This window comes from Rana temporaria, chromosome 3, assembly GCF_905171775.1.
Source record: "Rana temporaria chromosome 3, aRanTem1.1, whole genome shotgun sequence".
NCBI lineage: Eukaryota > Metazoa > Chordata > Amphibia > Anura > Ranidae > Rana > Rana temporaria.
This window is the reverse complement of record NC_053491.1, coordinates 142,095,879-142,116,466: the sequence shown is the minus strand read 5'-3', so window position 1 is coordinate 142,116,466 and position 20,588 is coordinate 142,095,879. Positions and strand designations below refer to the sequence as shown.

Sequence of the window (20,588 nt, the reverse complement as noted above, 5' to 3'; positions counted from 1 at the left end):
CTTAATCTAGGCTTACCTGTAGGTGCAAGTTGTGTGGTTGGGTTTACTGTGTGTGTTTCCCACGTGCAGAGCCTTCACTAACTGTCTTTGGTAATTAGTTTGGAAATTGTATACTGACCACTGCAATTCCACTGCATGGTCACTAGAGGGTGTAGTTCTCCTTCCTATACGAGTACAGTATTCATCAGCTCACTAATAAGTCACATTGTAATACCCTTATTGACTTGCTCACACCACGATACCAGCATGATGCCTCGTACACGTGACCGGTTTTCCCGTCGGAAACAAAAACAATGGTTTTCCAGACGGAATTCCTCTCAAGCCTGCCTTGCATACACACGGTCACACAAAAGTCCGGTGAACTTTTGACTGCCAAGAACACGGTGACGTAAAAGACAACGATGAGCCAACAAAATAAAGTTATATGCTTCCAAGCATGCGTCAAATTGTTTCTGAGCATGCACATTTTTTTCCCGTCGGAAAAGCATACAGACGAACGGTTTTCCTGCTAGGATTTTTTCATGTCGGGAAAACCGGTCGTGTGTACGAGGCATCAGAGTTTTATTTGCCACTCATACGTTTGCCTGGAATTTTGGTTTATGCTGTTATTGTGGGAGGATTTTTTTTTCTCATAGGCAACTGCAGGATAGATTTCCTTATAACTGATGTGGACCAATCTGATTATTGACATAAAATCGATCTGCCTGTTGAGTACTATATTGAAAGGAAATACGGAACACTGTATCTTTCTTCCCCCCTCTTACCTTTTACTCTCCCACTCTCTTTTTTTTTTTTTTTTAACAGTAATAACCCACTCTCTTTCTTACACTTTGTTTCTACGCACACTAGAGCTCACTCCACCTAAAAACTTAGCCACCTGTTATGTTTTTGTGGTATTTTACAGCCAGTAAAGATGTTTAGGTTCAGAGGCGGCTCTAGGCTTTTTGAGGCCTTAGGCAAAACTTAGACATGAGGCCCCAATCACACCCATGATGGGAAAAATAATTCAAGCAAGATAAATGGCTGCAGAAAATGCACCACTTCCAGGGCACCCTCCTCACCCATCAGACATATTCAGCCAATGCAAGAGGGGGGGGGGAGGAGAGGGGAAGGTGATAAAGAGAGAGGGGTGATAGAGAGATCCGATGGCGCAGACATTAGTATTGATCACAGGCAAATTAGGTGGCCGCGAGGCCCCTGTCAATGCAAGGCCTTAGGCAACCGCCTAATTAGAGAGCCGCCTCTGTTTAGGTTATATATTCATGATAATGTTGATCTCTGGTATCTGTTTACTGCAATCCATTTTTCTCTTTTTGTACCCTTTCTGCAAAAATACTTGAATAAAATATATTCAACCTAAAAATAAAAAACGAAACATGTACATAAGTATTAACAGCCTTTGCCATGACACTCAAAATTGAGCTCAAGGGTATCCTGTTTCCACTGATCATCCTTGAGATGTTTTTACAACTTTATTGGAGTCCACTTGTGGTAAATTCAGTAGATTGGGCATGATTTGGAATGGCACACATCTGTCTATATAAGGCCCTACAGTTAACAGTGCATGTCAGAGCACAAACCAAGCCATGAAGTTCCCGGAATTGTCTGTAGACCTCCGGGACAGGATTATATTGAGGCACAGATCTTGGGAAGGGTACAAAAAAAATTCTGCAGCATTGAAGGTCCCAATGAGTAAAGTGGCCGCCATCAAATGGAAGAAGCTTTGAACCACCAGGACTCTTCCTTGAGCTGGCTGCCCGGGCCAAACTGAGCGATCGGAGAAGGGCCTTAGTCAGGGAGGTGACCAAGAACCCGATGGTCACTCTGACAGAACTCCAGAGTTTCTCTGTGGAGAGAGGAGAACCTTCCAAAAGAACATCCATCTCTGCAGCACTCCACCAATCAGACCTGTATGGTAGAGTGGCCAGATGGAAGCCACGCCTCAGGAAAAGGCACACGACAGCCCGTCTGGAGTTTGTCAAAAGGCACCTGAAGAACTCTGATGAAATAAAGATTGAACTCTTTGGCCTGAATAGCAAGTGTCATGTCTGTAGGAAACCAGGCACCTCTCATCACCTGGCCAATACCATCCCTACAGTGAAGCATGATGGTGGCAGCATCATGCTGTGGGGATGTTTTTCAGCGGCAGGAACTGGGAGACTAGTCAGGATTGAGGGAAAGATGAATGCAGAAATGTACAGAGACATCCTTGATGAAAACCTGCTCGAGAGTGCTCTGGAACACAGACTGGGGTGAAAGTTCATCTTCCAACAGGACAATGACCCTAAGGCAGTGTTTCTCAATTCCAGTCCTAAGGCCCCCCCCCCCCCCCCAACACGTCAGGTTTTCAGGATTTCCATTATTTTGCACTGGTGATTTGATCAGTTTCACTGCCTTAGTAATCACCACAGCCTTTTCATCTGAGGGAAATCCTGAAAACCTGACCTGTTGGGGGGGCCTGAGGACTGGAATTGAGAAACACTGCCCTAAGCACAAAGCCAAGATAACAAAGAAGTGGCTACAGGACAACTCTGTGAATGTCCTTAAATGGCCCAGCCAGAGCCCTGACTTGAACCCGATTAAACATCCTTGAGGATATCTGAAAATGGCTGTGCGCCTACAATCCCCATCCAACCTGATGGAGCTTGAGAGGTCCTGAAAAGAAGAATGGGAGAAACTGTCCAAAAATAAGTGTGCCAAGCTTGTAGTATCATACTCAAAAAGACTTGAGGCTGTAATTGGTCCCAAAGGTTCTTCAACAAAGTATTGAGCAAGGGCTGTGAATACTTATGTACATGGGATGTTTTTTGTCTTTAATAAATTTGCAGAGATTTCAAACAAACTTTTTCACATTGTCACTATGGGGTATTTGTAGAATTTTGAGGAAAATAATGAATTTAATCCAGGGCTCTGCAAAATCCGGGCGCCCGGTCGCAATTGCGATAAGAAATTGTGACCTGGCGCCTAGGGAAGCTTAGGCCTGCAGAAGGCCGCAAAGCCGCAAGCTTAATTACCGGCCAGCGCGGGGCGCGATCGCGGCGGGGCCCGCGCCCGCCGGTAATTGAGGTAATTGCCTTCTGCAGGTCTAAGCTTCCTTCTTGTGGTGGCCGTTGGCATTACAAGTAGTTACATTACAAGTAACAAAACAGCAGTTCTAATGTGTTTTTTCACGGTTTTCACTGCCATCTCCTTCCCCAAACATTATATATATATTTTATTCTAACACCCTAGAGAACAAAATGGCCACCGTTGCAATACTTTCTGTCACACCATATTTGCGCAGCGGTCTTACAAGCGCACTTTTTTGGGGAAAAATACACTTTTTTTAATTAAAAAAATAAGACAACAGTAAAGTTAGCCCAATTTTTTTCTATATTGTGAAAGATAATGTTATGCAGAGTAAATTGATACCCAACATGTCAGGCTTCAAAATTGCGACCGCTCGTGGAATGGCGACAAACTTTTACCCTTTAAAATCTCCATAGGCGACGTTTAAAAAATTCTACAGGTTGCATGTTTGGAGTTGCAGAGGAGGTCTAGGGCTAGAATTATTGCTCTCGCTCTACCAATTGTGGCGATACCTCACATGTGTGGTTTGAATACCATTTACATATGCGGGCGCTACTCACATTTGCATTCGCTTTTGCGCGCGAGCTTGGGGGACGGGGTGCGTTTTTTGGCTCCTAACTTTTTTAGCTGGCTCCTAGATTCCAAGTAAGTTTGTCAAACCCTGATTTAATCCATTTTGGAATAAGGCTGTAACATAACAAAATGTGTTAAAAGTGAAGCGATGTGAATACTTTTTGGATGCACTGTATTTTATGGATGAAAAATATACCTGAACAGCCTTTTTCAACCAGAGTGCCCAGGCACCTTGGGGCGCCTTGAGGTTTCTTCAGGGGTGCCTTGGCAAAATGCCTAAAAATTGCCCATAAATTGTATAAAAAGCAGTGTGTGGGTGAAGGCTGCTTTTTAATTACACTACGTCACAGGTTTTCATTGTGCACCCTTACAACCTTCTAGCTGCCGGCATTCTAATGACCAATGGCATCATCAGTTAATAAGGAGGATGTCAGTTGCCTGCATAGCATCCTTGTTTGACCCCCCCCCCCCCACCGCCTTTCTCAAAACTGAGGGAGAAGAGAAACCTTGAAACACTAGTCAGTATCAGTTTACAAAAGTGTATTTGCTTGGAAGAATAAATCACCTCAAACATTGGGTGTCCTTCTTGGACTTGTGGATGTTGCTGCAATATATAAAACTATTAGAATAGATTTTACATTTTAGAATGAGGTGCCTCAAGGCTGTCCATAATTTTTAAAGGGTGCCTCAAGATTGCCCATAATTTTTCAAGGGTGCCTTGACTGAAAAAAGGTTGAAAAACATTGCTCTAAATATTTATTGGGAAAAAGAGGGAGACACCATGTGCTGGAAGTCTTGCAAGAGCAAAGGCTTTATTTTTTTTCTGTACCTATATATATATATATTTTTTTTAAACAAACTACCAAATGAAGGCTATTAAAGGTTAATGATAAAGGTTTTTAAAAGGGTTAAGGTTAAAGGTTTTTAAAAGGTTAAGATTAAAAAGGGTTTTAATAAGTTATTTGGTAAATTGGTGCATACCAAAACTTAAAAATTTGGTCTGCTTTGTGGGATTTCGCTGCAAATGAAAAAGTTCCTAAAGTTGAAGCTGTCTAACCCAAGACACAGTGGAAGCACGGCTGCTATTATCACACTACCTAAATACAGAGCACAGCCAGCTCTGTTGACACGAAAATGCAGGAAAACGGTTTTAAGGTACTGACTAGGTGGTACAGGGTCCCCACTAGGCTCAAACAAATTTACCCGGTATCCGCAGATGCTTGCTGGCGGGAGTGTGGCCATAGAGGTTATTTTCTGCACATATGGTGGGACTGTCCTAAGTTATACCCTTTCTGGCAAGACATTAGAACCCAAATTAAAGTTATACTGGACTCAGACCTCCCTGACTCTCCAATGGGCTTCCTCCTGCATGCGGACTGAACCCCTGTTTTTAACGCATACTGTAGACAGGTTAATTGGTTTTCTGCAAGCTGGTCGGTAAGTAGGCTTGGTTTTTCCCTGGGCATTCCCCAGGTTTTTGTTGTTATCTGCTTTAGCCTTCCAATGCTACTTACTGTTATGGCCAGCTATAGACGGGGGCAGTGGACATGTTTATGCTTCACCTGTGGTGTTTATATTGGTCCATCAGTGCACCAACACCTTTGCAGCCAATGTGCTATATGCTGGGTGCTTGGTGTGCTCTTGTACCTTTAAAGGAGGGGTGGCCTCCCTTCAGTTCACCTGCCCCTGTCTATCCATTAAAATGCATGTGCCTCCACTGTGGGGACGCTCATTGTTTAGTGTTAGGACCACAGATATTACAGGGTGCCTTGGCGCGGCTCTGTGGCTCACGCATGCGTTTGCAAATGCGTGCGGACTGAACCCCTTTTTTTAACGCATACTGTAGACAGGTTAATTGGTTTTCTGCAAGCTGGTTGGTAAGTAGGCTTGGTTTTTCCCTGGGAATTCCCCAGGTTTTTGTTGTTATCTGCTTTAGCCTTCCAATGCTACTTACTGTTATGGCCAGCTATAGACGGGGGCAGTGGACATGTTTATGCTTCACCTGTGGTGTTTATATTGGTCCATCAGTGCACCAACACCTTTTGCAGCCAATTTGCTATATGCTGGGTGCTTGGTGTGCTCTTGTACCTTTAAAGGAGGGGTGGCCTCCCTTCAGTTCACCTGCCCCTGTCTATCCATTAAAATGCATGTGCCTCCACTGTGGGGACGCTCATTGTTTAGTGTTAGGACCACAGATATTACAGGGTGCCTTGGCGCGGCTCTGTGGCTCACGCATGCGTTTGCAAATGCGTGCGGACTGAACCCCTGTTTTTAACGCATACTGTAGACAGGTTAATTGGTTTTCTGCAAGCTGGTCGGTAAGTAGGCTTGGTTTTTCCCTGGGCATTCCCCAGGTTTTTGTTGTTATCTGCTTTAGCCTTCCAATGCTACTTACTGTTATGGCCAGCTATAGACGGGGGCAGTGGACATGTTTATGCTTCACCTGTGGTGTTTATATTGGTCCATCAGTGCACCAACACCTTTGCAGCCAATGTGCTATATGCTGGGTGCTTGGTGTGCTCTTGTACCTTTAAAGGAGGGGTGGCCTCCCTTCAGTTCACCTGCCCCTGTCTATCCATTAAAATGCATGTGCCTCCACTGTGGGGATGCTCATTGTTTAGTGTTAGGACCACAGATATTACAGGGTGCCTTGGCGCGGCTCTGTGGCTCACGCATGCGTTTGCAAATGCGTGCGGACTGAACCCCTGTTTTTAACGCATACTGTAGACAGGTTAATTGGTTTTCTGCAAGCTGGTCGGTAAGTAGGCTTGGTTTTTCCCTGGGCATTCCCCAGGTTTTTGTTGTTTCCTCCTGCATGTCCCCATCATTCCTCTCTGGCTTTACCGATAATCGGTATTGCCTCATCTCTTGAATGTGGCTTGGAGATTGATTCCCGTTTATTGGAAGAATAGCCAAACCCCAAGTCGCTGGGACTGGGTCCGTTTAGTGAATAATATTAAGGTCGCAGAGGAGTGGATGGCGAGATGCAGGGATAGGCATGATAAATGGTATAGTATATGGGCCACATGGATTCACTATGTTGAGGGGGATGCTACGGACACACAACCAAAGAACAGTCTCTGACAGGAGGGGAGTAATTTTTTAGACCGATTCTTGATCCGATCTATACGTCTATATTAATTGCTGCAGGTATGCTCATGTACTGTAATTTGCAAGAGTGCACCATTCTTCGTTTGTTTCTTTGTTACATTTTCCCTTTTTGATTTTGTTCATTTGTTCGACTTGGTGATGTCTACCCATAATTACCACCTGTGTCTAACAGAGGAATTGGGGACACCTTAATAATGATGCAATTCATAGGTTTGCATGACCATGAAGTTGACGCCTCCGTCCCTTATATCCTCCTTGTTGGATGGCCAATCGGGCCTATTGATTGTATATTGCATAGATACATGGCTGGACAGTGCTGTCTCACTGTCTTTTTTTTATGATTTTATTATGTTGGATATTTCCATTTTGTCATATTTGACTGTTATGTCACAAAAGTAAAATTTTCTATAAATAAAGATTATATAAAAAAAAAAAAAAAAAAAAAGAGCCCAGGAAAGACCTGTGCTAAAATATAAGAAATATGATGTGCGTTACCTGGATGATTCCAATCAAGAAGCTCAGTGTACTTGAAATGACAACTCTTGCAGCATCTCGAGCTTCATAATCTATCATTGTTCCATTTAAGTCTGTGGAGTTAGTAATTATAAATTTTTCATCTGGAGCCATGGACAGCACGACTTGTCCCACCATCAAACAGATAACTGGAAATGGTCCTAAGGGGAACGAATGCATGTCCATAATGAATAACCCATCAAAGTAGATCCCAGATCACATATAATTTGATAAAGCACTGTGTAACATTATCTCATTCTAGTATTGTTTGGATAAGTTTCCTTATAGTTTTTATAGTTACAGAGGAGGAACATGCCTGTGAAACTGGAGTCCGCATGGCCACCTATAGTCTCCACCGGGTTACATGTGAGAAGGTGACATAGGAGAAGCACAGTTGACAGACATTTGTCATTTCATAAAAGATAGGGCCTGGACATGCACCTTCATGGTAAGAGCAACATGTATTTTTTTAATGAAACCACAGATTTGAAAACAACTTTAGAAATGACATCAACATGTTAAAGCTAATAAAAGATTTTAGTGATTATGTTTAGATCTACTTTAAATAGTTATTAAAGATACTTTAGATTCTGAAGTGGTAGAACATTATTAATTGTGGAACTGAATGGAAACATTATTAAGCTGGCCTGCTGATATAAAAGGAAGTGCTTTATGTATTTCCAGTAAAGATCAATATGATTCTAGCTGTAATGTTGGAACTGGTGAGAATATTTCAGTAAGAATCAGACTGGCTGCTATGGGCAACACAGAGACATTTCCTTCCTAAAGTCTTTATAAACAAGAAATCACTGAAGAGTACTGTTGGCTATGTTACCTACCAACTGCGATGTGCCGGGATGTTCCCAAGAAAAAGTAAGTAAGGATGGGAAAGAATGAAGAATAAAGGCCATATCCGACAGGAACCTCAGTAAGTAATGCAAAAGCCAGACCTGCAATCAGACAAAATATATCAGAATTGTATTTGTCATAGATTTCTACTAGTGTCCAATCCATCTTGCTGGATAAGACAAACCTCTACATTATTAAAAGCATTGAAGGAAACCTGTTATGAAAAAAATGTGCCTGCTGCCATCATTGTGCACCTAAATAAATGCTAGTGACCTGGCCATCTTGCAAATCCCTTAGCCTTCACTACTTACTTAAGTCAGAGCTTCCAACTTCACCAGCTATACCCTTATTCCAGGTCAGTAACTCACAAAGTAGCATATACAGTATGCTAACTGTCCCTGATTTGCCAGGACAGCCCCGCATCTCAGGTGTCTGTCCCAGTGGTGCCATGCCCTGAGCTGTTTCTGGCATCATTGGGTGTCAACTAGAAGAATTGTGTCCAAAGATTTCCTCTATGATTACAAGTGATGTACAGCGCAAGCTGTAAGAATGCGCCATGTTGTCTTAGAAGTGCTCTGCACTATTTTTGAAGATCAGTGTTCAGGGCCAGACAACTTGCTTCTTCAGAGATGTCCTAGACAGAAAGGTGAGAGGATGATAAGTCAGTATGTGGGACTCCAGCATTGGCTGTACTTACATGCCAACTGTGTGGTACACTCACACTCTGTGCAGGAAGGACTGATACCTGTGTACAGGCAGTGATAGTTGGCAGGCAGAATTCAGCAAAGTCAACATGTCCTGTTTGGTGGGTGTTTTGAATGGAGCTGAACCATGAACGTTGTACTCCCACAGGCTGAACAACATAATTGTTCATCTTAGGGAATGCAGTCTATATGACTGTTGAGGGTGGGGGGTTGATGTGATCACTATATGGCCGTTGATGGTGGGGGATGATGTGATGGCTCTATGGTTGCAGCTATTGGGGGGGTAATGTGATAACTATATCGTTGCTGAGAATGTGGTGACTATATGGCTGCTGATGGTGGGGGATGACGTGATAACTATATGGCTGCTGGTGGGGGGGGGGGGGGATGTGATGACTATATGGCTACTGAAGGGGGGAGGGGAGATGTGGTAGCTATATGGCTTCCTATAGTAGGGGGGGGGGGGGTGAATTAGTTACTACATGGCTGCTGAGAGTGGAGTGGAGTGATGTGGTGACCATATAAGTGGAGGGGTGGTGTAGTTGGTGTAGTGACCAAATGACTGCTGAGAGTGTTGGGGTGGGGTGATGTTGTGATTATATGGCTGCTGAGAGTGGGGAGGGAGGGTTGATGTGGTGTCTATGTAAGAGTGGAGGAAGTGATGGGGTGGCTCTATGCCTGATGAGAGTAGGGGAGGGGGTGGTTATGTAGGGACTATATGACTGCTGAGGGTGCAGGGGTTATGCAGTGTCCAGGGATGAGCTCAAGTGTGTTCCAGTGTTCAGAAATGAGCCTAAACTCATCTGAGCTATCCCACTGGGAAGCTGTCAAAGTGGATAGCCAATCATAGGTGGCAGATATAAACCTCTCACTGCAGCCGCATGTATACATGCTCCTTGAATACGAGCAGTTGATGCCTCCCATGGCATTACGCTGATGACACCCAAATCGCTCGCTCTACCCCTGAGCTCACTACTTCAGTCTTCTCACACATCCCTAGTTTACTAATTGATATATCACACCACTTCCTCAAACTCAGCCTATTTACAACCAAGCTCATAATAATATTTCCTCCCCCACATGCCCCGCCCCTGGCTTCATTGCCAAGATCGGTGGCACAACTATCAACCCGTCCCTGCATGCCAGGTTTCTAGGAGTAAAGCTGGACTCTCCTTTCAGCCCCACATCCAATCCCTGTCCTGAGCTTGCCACTTAACCTCTGCAACATCTTAGAAATACACCCATTCCTAGCCAATGACACCACAAAGCTCCTAATCCACCCCTGGTAATCTCTCACTTCGACTACTGCAACTCCTTCCTCATTGGATTACCTTTACATAAGCTCCCCTTCAGTTCATCATGAAAGTGGTTCTAAAGCCAATATGATTTTTACCTTAATGCATTCCCTGCAATAAGGTAAAAAAACCTCTTCCTCTTGATACAGGGACTCAGGAAGCAACAAGAGCCATTGGCTCCTATTGCTGTCAGACAAATGATGTGAGGAGGAAGACACACACAGCCTGGGATGGGGCATAAACTGTGTGCCCCCATAGCAAGCCGCTTGCTTTGGGGGCACAAGGAGACGAGGAGGAGCCAAGAACCCCAGAAGAGGATGTTCAGGACCACTCTGTGCAAAATCATTGTACAGAGCAGATAAGTAGAATATATGTTCGTTATTTTTTTATTTTTTTTAAATGCCTTTAGTATTACTTGAATGCTGCTACCAGACTCATCCACCCTACAAACCATTCAGTGTCTGCTTCCCCCCTCTGCCAATTACTCTACTGACTTCCGCTCTCCGAATGAATTCAAGTAAAATGACTAAAAACACCTTTCAAAGCCATCCACAACTCAGCCCCCCGGCTACATCACTAACTGAGTCTCAAAATACATACCAAATTGTTCTCTTCGTTCCTTCCATGGCCTCCTGCTCTCAAGTTTCAATTGTAACCTCCTCACATGCTCGCCTCCAGGACTTCTACCAAGTCTCTCTGGAACTTCTGGATTTTCTGGAATCCCCTACCCTAAATCTGTCCAACTATCTCTTACTCTGTCCACTTTTAGGCGATCCCTGAACACTCTTCTCTTCAGAGAAGTCTAACAATTGTACTTTTATCTTCTCCATCAGCTCATCCCCCACAATTATTACCTCTTGATGTCACTTGAACCTCCCTTTTTATTTATTTATTTATTTATTAAAATGCTTATAAAACACAGCGCAGTCTTACACACGTGCCTCGATGCGCTGGCGGGATAAAAACAGAACAGAAAAGGGGCAAAAACTACATCGACCAAACAAGTGACAATCGGATACAATTTTACATTGTAATCTCTAATGAGCAGAGTTCTCTGATTTCTCCTGAATGGAATTGTATTGTAGCTGTACTGTCTGCCCTCATGTTGTAAAGTAAACTAGAAAAGGTAGAAAAATAAAAAGCGCCAACTAAGTGCAGTATTAAAACAGTTCCTTTAATGGCAGAGTATGCAATCACACTTACAAGAAATAAAAGATAAAAAGGCTCATCTGTGAAGTCATGGAGTCCTCAGTCCCGGATCTGTAGGATGCAGAGATGTGAAATTACAGAGTGTTCTGGCTCAGTCTGAAGCCTGTCCTGTGGTTGTCAGGAGGAGGCTTGGTCCGGTGTGGAGCGCACGTGACGCGACGGGTAACGTGATTACTTCCGGGAATACTTCCGGGGGAGGGTTACCATAGAGGGCAAGGGGCTGGTTGGGCTACGCGCTTGCAGCCACTGCTCCTTCTATTGGCCAATAGAAGGAGCAGTGCCTGTGAGCGCGTAGCCTAATCAGCCCCTTGCCTACTATGGTAACCCTCCCCTGTAAGTAATCAAGTGACGTCACGGGTCACATGATTACTTCCAGCCACAGGACAGGCTTCAGACCGAGCCAGAACACTCTGCAATTTCACATCTCTGCATCCTACAGATCTGGGACTGAGGACTCCATGACTTCACAGATGAGCCTTTTTATCTTTTATTTCTTGTAAGTGTGATTGCATACTCTGCCATTAAAGGAACTGTTTTAATACTGCACTTAGGTGGCGCTTCCTTTTCTACCTTTTCTTGTCTACTACAGAGCCAGCTCTCTGAGGACAGCAGCCACTATTGAACAGCCATATTATTGCTTCTAAACCCTTGAACTGCCTGATAATTTGTTATGGACTAATTGTTATATCCCAACTAACGTGTGCATTTATATATTTGCGCTCACAGTTACCTTTAACTTTGTATATTCGTAAAGTAAACTGTTTGTGCTATATAAATCATGTATTATAATAATAATAATAATAATAATAAGTTAATGTGTCAAGCTTATTTATGTAACATTATGCAAGTAATGTCTGTTCGCAGCAGTATGGTGTAACTGAGGGCAGAGTCACGATCTCTATTCGTACATTGTATCTAATCAAAAAGGTGAAAGGTGAAAAAGTCCTTAGTTGTTAGAAACAGTTATATTTTAGGGGTGTATACTACAAGGCTAAGAGAGTTCAAGGTGCATTGTGAGATTCACTTTGTAGGTATCTGAAAACACAGATAAACAATAAAAATATCATATAGAGAGACTGGTATAAAAAAAAAGTTACAGATAAAATATCATGGCCATGCTGACATATCTTGAAGCCCTTTGAATTCTTCAAACACTTACCATTACAAGCGTGCAAAAAAGTGATACGATTCACCCTGATCAATGTGAGAAGTGCACAGAATGTGCAAGACTAGCTTTTTTTCTTATTTTTGTAGGAATGTTGTAAATATTCCATTTGTATAATTCTGTCAGGGAGCACAATGGAAATGTACTATACATCCTATACAACAGGGGTGCCCAACCTTTTGAAGCGCGAGGGCCACTTAAGCGACTTGGTAACCGGTCGGGGGCCCCAATAAACAGAGCGGGCGGATGGCAGGTCCATGGACGTGGTTTACTATACTTTTTTTTGTGCGGATCCGATTGGAGGTAGCACTCAAGCCGGTTTACATCTGCCACTCCTTAGGCCGCGTACACACAGTCAGTCCATCCGATGAGAACGGTCCGAAGGACCGTTGTCATCGGTTAACCGATGAAGCTAACTGATGGTCTGATGTGCCTACACACCATAGGTTAAAAACCGATCGTGTGAGAACGTGTGACATAAAACACAACGACGTGCTGAAAAAAACGAAGTTCAATGCTTCCAAGCATGCGTCGTCTCGACTCCGAGCACGCGTGGACTTTTAACCGATGCTTTTGCATACTAACCATCAGTTTTGACCGATCGGTTAGGCGTCTATCGGTTCAATTTTATAGCAAGTTCTAAATTTTTGGACCGAAGGAAAACTGACCGATGGGGCCCACACACGATCGGTTTGGACCGATGAAAAGGTCCTTCAGTCCGTTTTCATCGGTTTTGACCGACCGTGTGTACGCGGCCTTAGGAGGTGAATGGAGGGTCCAATTGGGTCGGACTGACCGTGTGAAAGGGGCCCAAGGCTGCTTTCACACTGATGCGCTGCAGTCAGGGGCGGACTGACAACTCATGGGGCCCCCGGGGCAATAGAAGATTATGGAGCCCCTGGGCTTACAGATGGCCCCCCACGCCAGGAGGCATTGCATAGGCGGGGCAGCTAAAATCTCGGGATTTTCACATCAAAAGCATGTCGGTTTCGGACATATCAGGGACAGATCTAAAAAAAAAAAAAAAAAAAAAAAAAAAAAGATTTTTACATACTGTCCCTGGTTTTACTGAGCCTGGCAACCCTGATGGGTCCCCTAGTGGCATAGGGCCCTCGGGCAGTGCCCGAGTGATTTAATGGTCAGTCCGCCCCTGACTGCAGTTTACCAATGCATTGTACCTTTGGCTTTCCTGCACTTTGCAATAGACTTCTATTATATTCTGCAGGTTTGGTGCACTTTCAGAAAGCTCAAACTCGCAGGTAACAGAAGTGTATGGCTCAGTGCAGGTAACCCGCAGGTGCACTGCTCTGCATCTGTCTGCTCTGGTCAGTTTGAAAGTAGCCCAGTAACCACTGCAGAACATCCTGCGCCCATTCAGCGCCCAGAGGCGATTCAGTTCGCATGTGCCGCGCTATATAAGTTTTTCATTCATTCATTCATCCTATGCACATGCATCCTATGCATGAAGGCGAAAAAAAAAACTGGCAATGACGGCCCCCCAGCCACCCGTTTTACTTACCTGAGCCCGTTGACCTGCTGCGCTCGCCCCCGACGTTCTCTTCGCAACTCAGTCTGACCGTGGATTGGCTTGATTGGATGGATTGATAGCAGCGCAGCCATTGGCTTGCGCTGCTGTCAATCACATCCAATGATGAGGCGCGCCGGGGGACGGGGCCGAGTGGTACAGTCGGCAGCTATAGCCGACGGCTGTATCACGGGAGCGCGCCCACAGGAACTAACCCCCCATGGGAGAGAGCTCCCATGAAGGGTGTTAGTTCTTGCAGGGAGGAGCCGAGACAGGCGCCGAGGGACCCCAGAAGACCAGGATCGGGGCCACTGTGTGCAAAACGAGCTGCACAGTGGAGGCAAATATGAAATGTTTGTTATTTTTTTATTTTTTTTATTAAACGGGAACCTTTAGTGTTTCTTTAACCATATAGTGCACTCAGTGCAGTGCAGGTCATTGCAGTAGACAAGGAGGTACTTTTTTTGCGACTAGAGGTAAAAGACAATTTAACCTTACCTACAAAGACGCTATCAAAAGATTTAAGTATACAATAAATGTTTAGTAAAATATATCACAATGAACAAAACTTGTATGAGGAAAAATCTTACCTTGCAAAGTGGCAACGAGTCCTGTGCAAAGTCCTGAGACAAGGTCATGTACAAACCATTCTTTCCATCGGTACTTGGGCAGCCAGTTAAGGACTGGGAAAAATCTCTTAAGTTTATGGCGAGCTGTTACAGGTGTGCAACTGTATATCAAACAACAAAACTTTAGTCTTAACAATCACACAATTTATATTTCTTTAATGCTTTAAATGCAGCAAAAATAATTAAAAAAAGTATACAATTAAATGGGTAAAGAAAAATAGAGAATTATACAGGACACCCATTTTGTGTCTACCAGTGGCTGTTTGTTCTCTTACACTGTGTATAAATGAGAATTATTCCAAAGAAAATAACTATGCTTTTCAAAATTTGTAGGAGCATCCATACAGGTGCATGACAAGATACAGTATATTGTCAAAAGTATTGGGACGCCTGCCTTTAATCTTGTGTCCAGCTCACCTATCTGGATTTGTAGATAAACTTAGGTAGATTCAGGTACAAGAGCCTACAGTTACGGCGGCGTAGCTTAGCGTGTTTAGGCTACGCCGCCATAAGTTAGCTAGGCAAGTACATGATTCTCAATGTACTTGCCTGCTAATATACGGCGGCGTAGCCTAAAGCGGGCGGGCGTAAGGGCGCCGAATTCAAATGTCTTGGAGGGGGGCGTGTTTGATGGCAATGAGGCTTGACCTCACGTTTTTTACGTTTTTTTTAATGCGCATGCGCCGGGTGCCTACATTTCCCAGGGTGCATTGCGGCTAAGTACGCCGCACGGGCCTATTGATTTCAACGTGGACGTAAACAACGTAAATCCCGATTCGCGGACGACTTACGCAAACGACTTAAAAAATTTGAATCTCGCAGCGGGAATGGCGGCCATACTTTAACATTGTTATTCCACCTAATAGATGGAATAACTTTAGGCCTGCTAATGCCTTACGGAAACGGCGTAAAACTACTGCGGCGGCCGGGCTTACGTTTGTGAATCGGCATATAAACTCATTTACATATTCTACGCCGACCGCAATGGAAGCACCACCTAGCGGCTATCCGAAATATTGCAATCTAAGATAGGACGGTGCAAGCCGTCGTATCTTAGATATGTTTAAGCGTATCTCTGTTTGAGCATACGCTTAAACATACGTCGGCGTAGATTCTGAGTTAGGTCGGCTTATCTACTGATAAGCCGGCCTAACTCTTTCTGAATCTACCCAATTGTCTCCTCACAATTAGAAATTCTGAATAAACACAAATGATGTGAAAAATATTACCCACCTGCAGCTGTCTTTCAGTCTTTTTGGAATACTTTTCTGAATAGTTTCTTTTTTTTCATTTTCTTGCTGGAAGTTGAGTTCGGAGTAAATTGGTCGAGATACAAGATACTCATCATATGCGAGAATAGGCACATCCATCTTTTCTGTTATCTGATAATGAGAGGGAACAATTCAATATTTACTGAGAAGATAATTGACACAACACAGCAATGTGCCCTTATAAACTAGGATGTCATCTCCTTCATGTACATCACTGTTCTCTAAACTACAGTCCGGGGGCCAGATGTGGCCCTTTGCCTGCTTTTATCTGGCCCTTGGGGCATTATTCCCTCCACTGTCAGGAACAGTGGGGCATAGTTCCTCCCACTGACACCAATGATGGGGCCCTATCCTTCCACTGACACCAATGATGGGGCCCTATCCTTCCACTGACACCAATGATGGGGCCCTATCCTTCCACTGACACCAATGATGGGGTACTATTCACCTTACTGGCACCAATGATGGGGCACTATTCATCTCATTGGCACCAATAATGGGACACTATTCCTCCCGCTGACACCAATGATGGGGCACTATTCTTCCCACTGACACTAATGATAGGGCACAATTCCTTCCACTAATACCAATGAGGGGACACTATTTACTCCCACTGACACCAGGACATTTTCTATTCATGCTGACCACAGTCTGCCCCCCCCCCCCCCCTAAAGTTTGAAGGACAGTAAACAGGCCCTTTGCTTAAAAAGTTTAGAGACCCCTGATTTATAGCAAGTTTTCAGTTAAAGGACTACTAGTCCAGAAAGTATCAGCTAGAAGTGGTAAATAACAGTAGTAATAAAGGGCACAACACAGATCAAAGCATATACCCCTATTTATTGTACTACAAACTTGACAGATGTTTTCACACTTTCTCACTTTATGCAAAAAGTGTATGTGAAAAAACAAAACTGCCCCAAAGATGCTGCTTGCAGGACTTTTTTTTTTTATAAAAAAATAAACTGTTCATCAATTTAGGCCAATATGTATTCTGGTACATATTTTTGTTAAACAAAATACCAATAAGCGTATAATAATTGGCTTGTGCAAAAGGTATTGCATCTAAACCAGGGCTCAAAATTTCAAGTCCTGAGCTACTAGCCAGGCCTCAAGGTTTACTCGCCACCAGTTGCCCCACCCAACCCCTACCCTGCCCCTACTCATGCCCTCATAAATGATATAATGAAATGACACTTTAATGTTTTATGCAGAATTACATTACAAAAATAAAATATTAACAACTACTTTATCAGTTCCCCTCAATGCAGGCTCACCTGTGCCCATCATTGCAGCATGACCTGTGCCCATGATTGCAGCGTGACCAGTGCCCATCATTGCAGCATGACCAGTGCCCATCATTGCAGCGTGACCAGTGCCCACCATTGCCGCCTCACTGTGCCCCAAATTGCAGCTTCACTGTGCCCCAAATTGCAGCTTCACTGTGCCCCAAATTGCAGCTTCACTGTGCCCCAAATTGCAGCTGCAATGTCATTGAGCCCCAAATTGCAGGCTCACTGTGCCCCAAAATCAAGCCTCACTGTGCCCCATAATCCAGCCTCACTGTGCCCCACAATCCAGCCTCACTGTGCCCCACAATCCAGCCTCACTGTGCCCCACAATCCAGCCTCACTGTGCCCCACAATCCAGCCTCACTGTGCCCCACAATCCAGCCTCACTGTGCCCCACAATCCAGCCTCACTGTGCCCCACAATCCAGCCTCACTGTGCCCCAAAATCCAGCCTCACTGTGCCCCAAAATCCAGCCTCGCCAGGGTGGAGGAAGTGAGAGGGCAACCAGGACATGACTGGAGGAAGATTAGAGCCACGGTAGACGTTCTCCCAGCGCGGTTGCCCCTGTGGAAAAGAGCATATAGGAAGAGGAAAGCCGTGGGATCGCAGAGCAGTGAAACGCTGTAACAGTTGACTGTCTCCGCTCTGCTCACTCTCACGCAGCCCTGCCTCCTCCTGACCCCGCGCCTGTGAGACAGAATACATCCCAGCATTGGACCCACATTCTGTCTATTACAAGCACGGGGTCAGGAGGAGGCGGGGCTGTGTGAGAGTGAGCAGAGCGAAGACAATGTCAGCTGTTACAGCGTGTTTTACCGCTCTGCGATCCCACGGCTTTCCTCTTCCTATATGCTCTCTTCCACATTGTGCTGGGAGAATGTCTCCCAATCAACCCCGCCCGCCGGCGGTGCTCGCCCCCCCCCCCTCTCACAGGTAGCCCAGCTCCTCGCCAGCCCTCATTTTCCACTCTAAACTCTGATCTAATTTAGGGTACTGTATATATTTATGGAATTTGTATTTATTTATTTATTTTATTATCTTACTAGTAATGGTGGAGATCAGCGACTTATAGCAGGACTGCGATATTGCGGTGAACAAACAGGCACTGACAATTTTTTGGGAACCAGTGACACTAATACAGTGATTAGTGCTAAAAATATGCACTGTACTAACGACACTGGCAGGGAAGGGGTTAACATCAGGGGCGATCAAAGGATTAACTGTGTGTCTAGCCACAGTAGAGTGTGGGAGGTGCTTTTACTAGGGGAAGGCATGGATCCATGTACCTGATTTGCAGGAACACAGGATCCATGGCATCCTTCCTAACAGAGTGGCAATCTGCCTTGTTTACATAAGCAGACTGCCATTCTGCCTCTGTACCAAATGATTGGCGGGTGCCAGCGGACATCGAGTCAGGTAGTCGCCCATCGGCTCCCACTGGAGCGAGCCCCCAGCAGCGCAAATTCGCAGCTGCCACCCGAAAGTGCAGGATCATATATACACGTGATCCTGCGCACAGCTGCCATCGTGTAGCAGATAAAACTGTTATAGGGCGGTCAGCAAGTGGTTAACATTTTTGTTTTTGTCTTGTCCCCACTGGAGAGGTCTCCACTCCTGACAGGAAAAGTGAGGATAATCTCCCCAATGGAGACACAATCAGCAATACAAACCTGACAGGGGTGTTTACCTTTCCCCATTCTACCAAAAAATGATATAAAAGTTTTGCCTATAAAACATGGCTTTTAGCCCCCGTTCACACCAGTACAAATCACATGGACAAGTCGCACCCTATTGTCGGCATTGGAACTGTTCAAATTGGAGCGACTCCGACATTGCTGTGCCGCACCGATTTGAAAAAAGGTTCCTGCACTATTTTTTGTGATTTCAGATATGACTTATAGAATTCTGTGCATGAGGCTGCACAAATGTCAGCCAAGTTGCACCTAATGTTGCACTGACCTGTGGCGATTTCAAGGGCAGGCGCATGATTTTAAAGTCGGATTCAGTGTGAACAGTGTGAACTTAGGGGCATTGAAATATATCTATAGCACAGAGGTGTAAATGGTTTCCTGGCCTTTTCAGCATCTGGGGCAGTTTATACTTAATGAAATATTGGCTGCTAGAAAGTACGTCGTTACCAGTTAATGTTCCTTGAAAGATTTATAGGCTTAGAATGACCTGCCGGTGCCAGAGATTTCAGGAGTCTCATGCAGTATTACAAGAGGTAGAAAATGCTGTTAACAACTTTTTATTGTTTTCAATGTATTCCAAGTGGTATTAACCTAACAACCAACTTGATAAGAGTTCATTAATGAAGCGCAAACTTTCGCTGCGCTATCTCACTGGTCACTGCTGTCTTCTGGGACCTGTGTGTCTCCCAGAAGACGGAGAAGGGGCCAGATATGTTGTAGATCGCTGCGGATACTACGGCGATCTATGCCTGGAAGTGGGAGAAAATACTCGTATTGGATTCGCTTACAAAAAAAGGTGCAGGGACTTTTTTCCCCAAACTGGAATCGGATCGCATCCAGAGTTTACACTGCGATCTGTGAACCGATCTGGGATTGTCATTAACTTTGTATTGAAACCCGCAGTGGTTCACAGAGGTCAGTTTGAACTGCCTGCGGGAGAGATGCGATAACCGGCGCTGGAATCGCGCTGGTTCCCACATTAACTTTGAAGCCTGAACCCAGGATTAAAATCAGTTGTATAGTCCATTAAAGTTTTTTTTTTGTCACCTGTAAGGCAAAAGACATAATGAGCTAGTATGCACCGCATACTAGCTCATTATGAAATACTTACCTTAGAACGAGGCATCGGTATGTCACCTGGTCCACGCCGAGGTAGCCGACATGTGTCCTTGGCGCGTCTTCCGGGTATCGCGACTCCAGCGCTGCGAGTGGCTGGAGCCGCGATGTCGTCACTCCCGTGCGTAAAAAAAAAAAAAAAAAAAAACACACACACACTATACAACCGCTCTAAAGCCAATTTACTAAAGAACACACACATTCGTTATATATGGCCTGGCCGTAAGCAGTCGGCATTTTAGCAAAGTACAAAATAACAATGAGGGGAACTCTGCACCGACCAGTGCGTTAAAAGTATTTAATGTATCAGTGTGAAAATGTTACTTTCCAAGTGTGAGAATAAAAATAAATTGTAACATTTCACCGGCGGGAGATCGCTCTGTGAATGAAAGCATACTAGAGTGTTTTCACAGTTTAATAATATTTCTGTGTGCATTTATTTACAGAGCGATCTTCCTCTGGTGCAGTGATAGGCTTATGTACACAGGACGTTTTACAACCTCTCCTGAGCTATTTAACTTGACAGATAGTAACCAACGTTTAGAAATTGTCAGTTTTGCATGCCGCGTCTAGAAACTT

General features: G+C 44.5%; 1 protein-coding gene across 2 annotated transcripts in view; it reads right to left on the bottom strand.

The window, feature by feature from the left end:
- The window catches only part of LOC120931776 (pendrin-like), a 103,276-nt gene that overhangs the window by 47,005 nt on the left and 35,683 nt on the right, over positions 1 to 20,588 (bottom strand). For both annotated transcript variants that reach the window (XM_040343538.1, XM_040343537.1), the window contains exons 2-5: positions 15,876 to 16,024; positions 14,604 to 14,743; positions 8,106 to 8,216; positions 7,249 to 7,427 (exon numbers count right to left, since the gene is read on the bottom strand). In XM_040343538.1, the coding sequence (XP_040199472.1) occupies positions 7,249 to 7,427; positions 8,106 to 8,216; positions 14,604 to 14,743; positions 15,876 to 16,024 (579 nt within the window). The remainder of the gene's footprint in view (positions 1 to 7,248; positions 7,428 to 8,105; positions 8,217 to 14,603; positions 14,744 to 15,875; positions 16,025 to 20,588) is intronic.